General features: G+C 34.8%; 1 protein-coding gene across 3 annotated transcripts; it reads right to left on the bottom strand.

Annotated features, from left to right (window-relative positions):
- Positions 1 to 6,302: 6,302 nt before the first annotated feature.
- LOC139868528 (uncharacterized) lies at positions 6,303 to 8,583 on the bottom strand. 3 transcript variants are annotated; one of them, XM_071856872.1, is made up of 2 exons: positions 8,486 to 8,583; positions 6,303 to 8,372 (listed from the first exon to the last, which is right to left on the bottom strand). In XM_071856872.1, the coding sequence occupies exon 2, from the start codon at positions 8,254 to 8,256 to the stop codon at positions 6,421 to 6,423; it is 1,836 nt and encodes a 611-aa protein (XP_071712973.1). In that variant the 5' UTR covers positions 8,257 to 8,372; positions 8,486 to 8,583; the 3' UTR covers positions 6,303 to 6,420. The 3 variants fall into 3 exon arrangements, with proteins under 3 accessions (XP_071712973.1, XP_071712968.1, XP_071712971.1); XM_071856867.1 differs by having other exon boundaries at positions 6,303 to 8,403; positions 8,486 to 8,578; XM_071856870.1 differs by having other exon boundaries at positions 6,303 to 8,346; positions 8,486 to 8,563.
- Between the last annotated feature and the right edge of the window lie 2,080 nt (positions 8,584 to 10,663).

Below are 10,663 nucleotides of genomic sequence, written 5' to 3'. Positions count from 1 at the left end.
TCTTATTTCAAGTGATGATCTTACTTGAACTTGTTTTCGTGTCATGATTCTGCTTTAAGAACTTTGAGCCATCCAAGGATCCGTTGAAGCTAGATCCATTTTTCTCTTTTCCAGTAGGTTTATCCAAGGAACTTAAGGTAGTAATGATGTTCATAACATCATTCGATTCATACATATAAAGCTATCTTATTCGAAGGTTTAAACTTGTAATCACTAGAACATAGTTTAGTTAATTCTAAACTTGTTCGCAAACAAAAGTTAATCCTTCTAACTTGACTTTTAAAATCAACTAAACACATGTTCTATATCTATATGATATGCTAACTTAATGATTTAAAACCTGGAGACACGAAAAACACCGTAAAACCGGATTTACGCCGTCGTAGTAACACTGCGGGCTGTTTTGGGTTAGTTAATTAAAAACTATGATAAACTTTGATTTAAAAGTTGTTATTATGAGAAAATGATTTTTATTATGAACATGAAACTATATCCAAAAATTATGGTTAAACTCAAAGTGGAAGTATGTTTTCTAAAATGGTCATCTAGACGTCGTTCTTTCGACTGAAATGACTACCTTTACAAAAATGACTTGTAACATATTTTTCCGACTATAAACCTATACTTTTTCTGTTTAGATTCATAAAATAGAGTTCAATATGAAACCATAGCAATTTGATTCACTCAAAACGGATTTAAAATGAAGAAGTTATGGGTAAAACAAGATTGGATAATTTTTCTCATTTTAGCTACGTGAAAATTGGTAATAAATCTATTCCAACCATAACTTAATCAACTTGTATTGTATATTATGTAATCTTGAGATACCATAGACACGTATACAATGTTTCGACCTATCATGTCGACACATCTATATATATTTCGGAACAACCATAGACACTCTATATGTGAATGTTGGAGTTAGCTATACAGGGTTGAGGTTGATTCCAAAATATATATAGTTTGAGTTGTGATCAATACTGAGATACGTATACACTGGGTCGTGGATTGATTCAAGATAATATTTATCGATTTATTTCTGTACATCTAACTGTGGACAACTAGTTGTAGGTTACTAACGAGGACAGCTGACTTAATAAACTTAAAACATCAAAATATATTAAAAGTGTTGTAAATATATTTTGAACATACTTTGATATATATGTATATATTGTTATAGGTTCGTGAATCAACCAGTGGCCAAGTCTTACTTCCCGACGAAGTAAAAATCTGTGAAAGTGAGTTATAGTCCCACTTTTAAAATCTAATATTTTTGGGATGAGAATACATGCAGGTTTTATAAATGATTTACAAAATAGACACAAGTACGTGAAACTACATTCTATGGTTGAATTATCGAAATCGAATATGCCCCTTTTTATTAAGTCTGGTAATCTAAGAATTAGGGAACAGACACCCTAATTGACGCGAATCCTAAAGATAGATCTATTGGGCCTAACAAACTCCATCCAAAGTACCGGATGCTTTAGTACTTCGAAATTTATATCATATCCGAAGGGTGTCCCGGAATGATGGGGATATTCTTATATATGCATCTTGTTAATGTCGGTTACCAGGTGTTCACCATATGAATGATTTTTATCTCTATGTATGGGATGTGTATTGAAATATGAAATCTTGTGGTCTATTATTATGATTTGATATATATAGGTTAAACCTATAACTCACCAACATTTTTGTTGACGTTTTAAGCATGTTTATTCTCAGGTAATTATTAAGAGCTTCCGCTGTCGCATACTTAAATAAGGACGAGATTTGGAGTCCATGCTTGTATGATATTGTGTAAAAACTGCATTCAAGAAACTTATTTTGTTGTAACATATTTGTATTGTAAACCATTATGTAATGGTCGTGTGTAAACAGGATATTTTAGATTATCATTATTTGATAATCTACGTAAAGCTTTTTAAACCTTTATTGATGAAATAAAGGTTATGGTTTGTTTTAAAATGAATGCAGTCTTTGAAAAACGTCTCATATAGAGGTCAAAACCTCGCAACGAAATCAATTAATATGGAACGTTTTTAATCAATAAGAACGGGACATTTCAGGTTCCATGTATATCTTGCTCTCTTGGAAAATTGATAACTAGACCCTCACCACTTAAGGTTGAGAAAGAATCACCAATGTTTCTTGAAAGAATTCAAGGTGATATATGTGGACCAATTCATCCACCATGTGGACCATTTAGATATTTCATGGTTCTAATAGACGCATCTAGCAGATGGTCTCATGTTTGTCTGTTATCAAGCCGTAATGTGGCATTTGCAAAATTTCTTGCCCAAATTATTAAATTGAGAGCTCATTTTCCTGATTACACCATTAAAAGGGTGAGACTTGATAATGCTGGTGAATTTACATCTCAAGCATTTAATGACTATTGCATGTCTATAGGAATTGTTGTTGAACATTCTGTTGCTCATGTGCATACACAAAATGGTTTAGCCGAGTCATTGATTAAACGTTTACAGTTAATCGCTAGACCATTGATAATGAGAACAAAACTCCCTGTATCTATATGGGGTCATGCAATTTTACATGCTGCTGCATTGATTCGCATCAGACCAAGTGCAAGTCATAAATATTCCCCCCTACAACTTGCTTTTGGTCAAGAGCCAAATATTTCCCATCTTAGAACATTTGGTTGTGCAGTGTATGTTCCAATTGCGACACCACAACGTACAAAAATGGGTCCTCAAAGGAGGTTAGGAATATATGTTGGATATGAAACATCTTCAATATTAAGGTATATTGAACCTATGACAGGTGACGTTTTTACAGCACGTTTTGCTGATTGTCATTTTAATGAAACATTGTTCCCTAGATTAGGGGGAGAAATGAAAAATAAAGAAAATGATGTTTCATGGTGTGAACCTCAATTAAAGTATCTTGATCCTCGCACAAAAGAATGCGAGACGGAAGTTCAAAAGATAATGTATATACAAGAACTTGCAAATCAATTGCCTGATGCATTTACAGATACAAAAACGGTGACAAAATCATATATACCAGCAGTAAATACTCCAGCTCGAATTGAAATTCCAAAAGCTGGCAATAACGTCACTCATGAATCTTTGCCACGTCAGAAACGTGGAAGACCAATTGGTTCAAAGGATAAAAATCCTCGAAAAAGAAAATCAGCTGATAATGAAGTAAAAGAAAGTGTTCAAGAAGAACCACAAATCAGTACTCCTACTGCAGAGGAGATTGATGATGTCAATACAGAAATTGCAATCAATTATGCATATTCAAAAATATTATGGAACCGAAATGAAATGAAAAATCTTGATGAGAAATTTTCATTTAATGTTGCATATGATATCATGAATAATGATGATGATCCAGAACCAACATCTATGGTTGAATGTCAAAATAGACATGATTAGGCTCAATGGAAAGAAGCAATACGAGCTGAATTAGAATCACTCAATAAAAGAAAAGTTTTCGGATCCATCATTCTCACTCCTAAAGATGTGAAACCTGTAGGATACAGATGGATTTTTGTCCGAAAAAGAAATGAGAAAAATGAAGTTACAAGGTATAAAGCTAGACTTGTAGCTCAAGGTTTTTCTCAAAGACCGGGAATTGATTATGAAGAAACTTATTCCCCTGTTATGGATGCAATTACTTTTAGGTACTTAATCAACCTGGCAGTTTCTAAAAATTTATAAATGCATCTCATGGATGTTGTGACTGCTTACCTATATGGATCACTTGATAGTGATATATATATGAAGATACCTGAAGGATTTAAGGTACCAGAAGCATCAAATGCAAAACACAAAGAAATATATTCGATTAAATTACAAAGATCTTTATATGGGTTAAAACAATCGGGACGTATGTGGTATAACCGATTAAGTGATTACTTGATAAGAAAAGGGTATACAAATAACCTTACTTGTCCTTGTGTTTTCATTAAGAAAACAACATCCGGATATGTGATCATAGCTGTTTATGTTGATGATCTTAACATCATAGGTACAAATAAAGAGATCCATGAAACCATTCAACTTCTAAAGAAAGAATTTGAAATGAAAGATATCGGAAAAACCAAGTATTGCCTTGGTTTACAAATTGAGCATATGCCTAATGGTTTACTTGTACATCAAACAACATATACTGAAAAGATTCTGAAACGTTTCAATATGGACAAGGCAAAACCATTAAGTACTCTTATGGTTGTTAGATCACTCAATGTTGAAACTGATCCATTTCGTCCATGTGAAGATCATGAAGATATTCTTGGACCAGAAGTACCATATCTTAGTGCAATTGGAGCTCTTATGTATCTTACAAATTGTACAAGACCTGACATTTCTTTTGCAGTTAATTTGTTGGCAAAGTTCAGCTCTGCTCCTACCAAAAGACACTGGAATGGGATCAAACACATATTTCGATACCTTCGAGGAACTACTGATTTATGATTATTTTATTCTAACGAATCAAAACAAGATTTGGTTGGTTATGCTGATGCAGGTTATTTATCTGATCCACATAAAGCTAAATCTCAAACTGGATATGTATTCCTAAATGGAGGTACTGCAATATCATGGCGTTCTCAAAAACAAACACTTGTTGCTACATCATCAAATCATGCCGAAGTGATTACATTACATGAAGCTACTCGGGAATGTTTTTGGTTGAGATCAATGACACAAATCATTACTGATTCTTGTGGACTAGAACGCGATAAAAGTCCAACAATTATCTATGAAGATAATGCAGCTTGCATAGCACAGATGAAAGAAGGGTATATCAAAAGTGACCGAACCAAACACATACCTCCTAGATTCTTCTCATACACTCAAAATCTCATTAAGGACAACGAGATTGAAATGAGATATGTTCAATCCAGCAAAAACTCTGCTGATCTTTTCACGAAAGCACTTCCAACTGCTATTTTCAGAACACACGTTCATAACATTGGCATGAGACATGTTCAAAAGATGTAACAACCGAAGCGATGTCTACTTGAGGGGGAGTCAACTCCATGCTGCACTCTTTTTCCGTTAGCTAAAGTTTTTCCCACTGGGTTTTCTTTAGCAAAGTTTTTAACGAGGCAGTAACTTACAGTTGATCTTCAACAAACAAAATTGCTATCCAAGGGGGAGTGTTATAATATATAAATATATATATATATATATATATATATATATATATATATATATATATATATATATATATATATATATATATAAATGGATAGTCAATTATTGATACACAAAAGTAATATTATTGTATTACCTAAACTTGTGATATTTTTGCTATAAATAGCCATGAATGCAAGCATTAAACTTGCACCATTTCTCACACTTACAAAGTATTTCTTTCTTTCTCTCCATTATCATCTTTATTCTTACACTTCATTATTAGTATTCTTAATCAAGAATCAAATCACTAAAGGTAGTTATAAGCCTACTGAATTATAACATCAAAAATCAAACCACTAAAGGTAGTTATAAGCCTACTGAATTATAACAATTTGTTCTCTAATTGCCAAGCCCAGTAGGACACTTTCGGCGGGCGAGGGTGTGTATATTATATTGTTTACACGTTAAGTGTCACTAACTCAATGTCATAATTTGTTCAAATTGACTTAAGAACCTAGAGAGTTCAGACGTATCTATCAGTGAGCTAAAAACCTGCATATGCCACAATGCTCATAAAATGAGTGTCATTAATAGGGAACGGTATGCAAAACAGTTGTCAAAATTTGGTAGGTGACAGGTCAGAATGGATTAAAAAGGGGCAAACTAAGTTGGGTTCAGCCAAAACACTTCTATTTGAAACAAAAAGCAAATAGTTTTAGGGTGTAAAAGTCACCTTATGCAAATAATAATCTGATATGTTTTTTAATACAATAAAATATAGGAGGCTTTATAGGCCTAAATTTGAATAACCAAATAGACCTATTGTACACAGTGGACTAGTTTAGTACTTCCTCTGTCCCACTACAAGTGTCCACTTACTTTTTGCACACAGTTTTAAAAAAATCCCACTAACTTCATTCTCCACCAATCAGAATTCTTCTCTCTCCAGAATAACCTCTTCTCATTGGTTGAAATACAAAGTGGACACTTGTAATGGGACATCCCAAAATGGAAATGTGGACACTTCAAGTGGGACGGAGGGAGTATCATTTATTCATTTGTAGCTTATATTATATCTAGGCAGGTTGTATTTCCATAATCACAAGACAAGAACACAAAAGCATTTACCATGTAATCTCAAACCTAGTAGAAACGAATTCAACCAACGTACAAAAGCATTTACCATGTAATGCAAACTATTACTCATATAACTCATCATTTACACAAGAAATCACCAAACTGTTTGCTAGAAGAATTATAGCTTTGAATAATAATAATAATAATGAAAGAACACGAAACTCTCACATCAAGAAGAAAGTTTCCAGTTTTTAAACCTGTTAACAAGCGACTCAATAGACTTTTGTATCCTGGAGCTTTCCTTTTCTTCAACTTCTAATGACGCTCGATGTAAACTTTCAATCCCTCGCCCTAAACTTGCAATTGAAGACGCAGAAGGTATAGATTCAACCGCACACTCAATACCATCACCATAAACAAGCAAGCTAGTACAAGTAGCAACACTGCATCCAAACGTGGCCCACGGAAGCACCCCAATGGGTCGAACCCTACGTGACCTCATTATTTCATAAAAAGCTGTTCGCATTGCAGAAAGACTAGTTTTTTCAGCAGATGCAATCACACTATGAACAACTGTTCTAATCTTCTCTGCATTTGCAGCTGCTTTCATTGATGATGTGGCGTGCACAAGTTTTGATGGACCGAGAACTTTACTAACCGTTAAAGAAATTAGCTTTTGGGTCTGTGTCATTATCAGTTTTACAGATATCGGGACTTTAAAGGTAGCAACTTTTACTAAAGTTGAAGCTGGAACAGCTTTTGAAAGAGGCGAAGCACCTAATACTGCAGTTGCACCGGCCCCCACCGCAACAACCGGTTTATCCATTAATTTTCGTTTCTTGTGATTGGTGGGGTCACCGTCTTTTGCTGACTCAGCAACGAGGTCATCAATTGTGTCCATAATATCTGTAGGAACAAAAGTGTTCCAATGTTTTCTTAAGCCAGATAATGTACTAGCATCTATAATGGCAACTATGGATTTAAAAGTCTTTGTTTGACTACGAAGAGATTGAGCAATAAGAGCATGTGATTTCTCATCTTCAGGTAAAGCAGAAAAGTCAACCTTAGAGGATTGATGGTCAACGGTTTTGGCGATAGGCATACGGCCGGCGTTATTAAGTGCTATGCGTAACCCTTCAACCGCAATACGAAATGCATAGACTTCTGATAAGATTTGATTATCAATACTATCTCCTTTGCTGACATCATGAAGCATCTTTTGTGCGTAAGCTAAAGCCCTTCCCATTGAAGGTACTTCAAGAAAAATGTTATGCAAATCTTCAAGCAACGGATAAACAGAACGTGCATACTGTGGGGCCTCATAATCATCTGTCGGCTTAATGTTCAACGTATTCTGATCACCACTTAATTGATGTAATTGAGTGTATAACGGTTTCAATATCTGAGAACGAATGTCTGAAACAAGATACCTACTTGACCCTGCTGTAACGGTATAACTCACTTTTTGTGGCATTAAATTACTAGGCTGTACAGTAAAACCTTGAAAACCATTACCCGACTCAACACCACTCGACGAACTATTCTCACTTTCCAATTTAACAAATGGAGATTCGAGCAAAAAAAACGACGAACCAACTTCTTCAGCCATTTGTTTCGCAGCTGAATAATGTCCATTAAATCCAACACCAAATATCTCCTTTAAAACCAAACTCCCAGCCACATTTTCATACTTATCTGTACCAATCTTATGTAAAAAACACCTCTTAAGTACTTGCAATGAAGAAGTCGGAATCGATTTTTCTTCATCACCTAAAAAAGGCGCATCGTCAAACTCAACCTCTTTCACTTGAGCCACAACTGCTTCAGGCTTAACACATCTAACAACACGTTTGGCATCAACTGCCGACCTCTCTGATAAATTCTGAACGCAAAGTATATAAATCACTGCCTGTGATTCCGGTTCGCGAATCGCGAACACAAACTGTTTCGTCTCATCTGGTATATCCAAATCCCTGACTAAACTATCCGATACACGTAGATCGTCGTTTCTAATTTTCGCAAACGGCCATAAACTTTGAACGTAACACATGATTCCAGTAGCCATAATCAAGTAAAACAATAGATGCAGAATAGAACAATACCATAGGGATTCAATTGCGTAACCTAAACCTAGTTCTTCATTATCATCCCACGCCTTGCAAATAGAATATAAGTTGAATTCTACACGAATTAGAAAAATCGAAACGAAAACCTAATCGGTAATCAACAGAAACACATTGAAATTTGAGTTAATATAACGTATTATAAGGAATTGATAAGAAGAAATTGAGTACCTGATGCGAATTGATCGGGCTTCAGGAAGCTAGGGTTTATGATTCTGAACGATTGCTTTTTAAACTATAATGAAAAGTTTCAGCCGGTGTCACGTTAATTGTGCGTTCCGTGAAAATCCTAAAAATAAAGATAATTAGAAGTCTTGAAGCTATGTTAAGTTTTTTATTTTATTATTTTCTTTTCCAAAAAAAAAAAAAAAAAGAAAACGTTTTTCCGGAAGAAGAAAACGAGAAACAAGATACAAGAAATTAACGCGGATAAGGCTCGGAAATAATAAACTAAACTTAAACCCAAACACCGCCGAGAGTCAACAAACAACACGACAAAGAAACTACAACATGGAAAAACACAGATATAGTAACCAATTCAAACGAAGACAGCTACTATCAACCAAATCCAAACCCCACTAACCGATGGCCTCATCGTCGGTGAAGTCGGTGTCGTCGTCATTGCTCGCACTAGCTTTGAATGAAAATGTCGTACCGTTTCCGGCTCCGTCACCAATGTTAGTACCCGACGGAGGAGGACTAAAACCACGTGTTCTAAACTCCTAAAAAAAAAGCCCTGTTTTCCTAGTGATAGTCCTAATTTCTAGCCCACGTAAGACCACATGCAAAACCCGTCCACTTGAGCATATTTAAACGAATTATGGATCCCGCCCCCCACTTCATCATCATCATCATCACTTCTATGCCTTAAACTAAAAAAAATTATCCGAAGCAATCTTCTTTTTTACCTTATCCTTTGCCTTACACTTGGAACCATATTTCTTCATCCCGGGCTCACGAAATTTACTTGAATGCGTGAACCATCCCCGACAAAAACCTTCACACTTCACGTCCTAACAAATACAATGCCTCCTACCCGCACCATTACCCATATTAACACTAACCAAATTATCTAACAAGCATCTCGTCTCCAACCCAATCAATTGGGAAGCAACCGGCCCCACAACAACATTGACGATCTCGTTCAATTTCCTTTTTTGTTAGTCAACCCTTGACCTTCAAATGCCTTCTCTATATCCATATAATGTGCATTATACTCAACCGAACTCACACCTTGCCCAACACCCGCAACATCAACCATCAATTGATATGCAACGTCAATCATAACCTCCACATTAGTAAGTTCATAACTAACCAAACTCGAGTCAAATAATATTAGATTGACTTGTTCAAAATATAATTTCTTTGGGCTCCACTCGAACTTCACTAAATTCTTTGTAACTCGTTCAAATTCAAACTCGCATATCTTTTCTAAGTTTAAATACGAACTCGGTGCTCGTTTAAGTTGATTGTTTACGAGCTCGGCTTTGAATTCAAGTACGAATTTAAGCTCGGCTAAGCTCGTTTAAGATTATACAAAACATTTTCATAGCGCACACTTTTAAGAATTATAGAAAAACACTAAATATTTAAAAGTTAATATTGGGTAATACTTATGCTCTTAAGGTTGAAATTTGTTGAAATATTACTATAACATGTTGGGTTTATTTTTTAATATGAAATTTTCATGACTCTATTAATCGACTCAACAACAAGCGTCGATTTATTGGTGAATTGACTGTTGCTTAGAGCTTAAATTGAACTTCAGGCATGTTTAAAGTCTATGGAAATTTGATTATACCATTTTCATGGCGTCTAACACTTTTTTTAACCTATTTTTGGTCGGAGGTTCATTCGGAAACAATCTCTCTATCCATAGGGCATTGAGAGGGATGACTTTCTCTACTCGTGAGGTGTTTCACATTGGATGAAGAAATGACTTCTCTTTATTATAGGTTATGGGAATGATTGTCTACATCTTAATCCATATCTGACTCGTGTGGGATTGAGTTTTGTTTATTTTTTTATTTTTATTATTATTATTATTATTATTATTATTATTTGTTGTTGTTGTTGTTGTTGTACTCCACTCACGTCAAGTATGAAATTTCAATATGTTATCATAAATACCTTAAAGGACAGGGTGTCCATAGTCCAATTTCGGTGTTCATTTTCAGTGTCGAAAATGGAATTCAAAATTGACTGACAGTGACATGGATGGAGGTGTCGACATTGTCCTTTTTCAGTGTCCATTTTGGTTTCGAGTTTCATATTTTATATTTTATTTTATTTTTAATACCTTTTTGTAAGTAACTAGAGGGGGGTGAATAGTTACTTAGTCGATTTTTA

Source organism: Rutidosis leptorrhynchoides, chromosome 1 (assembly GCF_046630445.1).
Source record: "Rutidosis leptorrhynchoides isolate AG116_Rl617_1_P2 chromosome 1, CSIRO_AGI_Rlap_v1, whole genome shotgun sequence".
NCBI lineage: Eukaryota > Viridiplantae > Streptophyta > Magnoliopsida > Asterales > Asteraceae > Rutidosis > Rutidosis leptorrhynchoides.
Note: the sequence above shows the minus strand (reverse complement) of the source record. Positions and strands in the feature narration are given on the sequence as shown.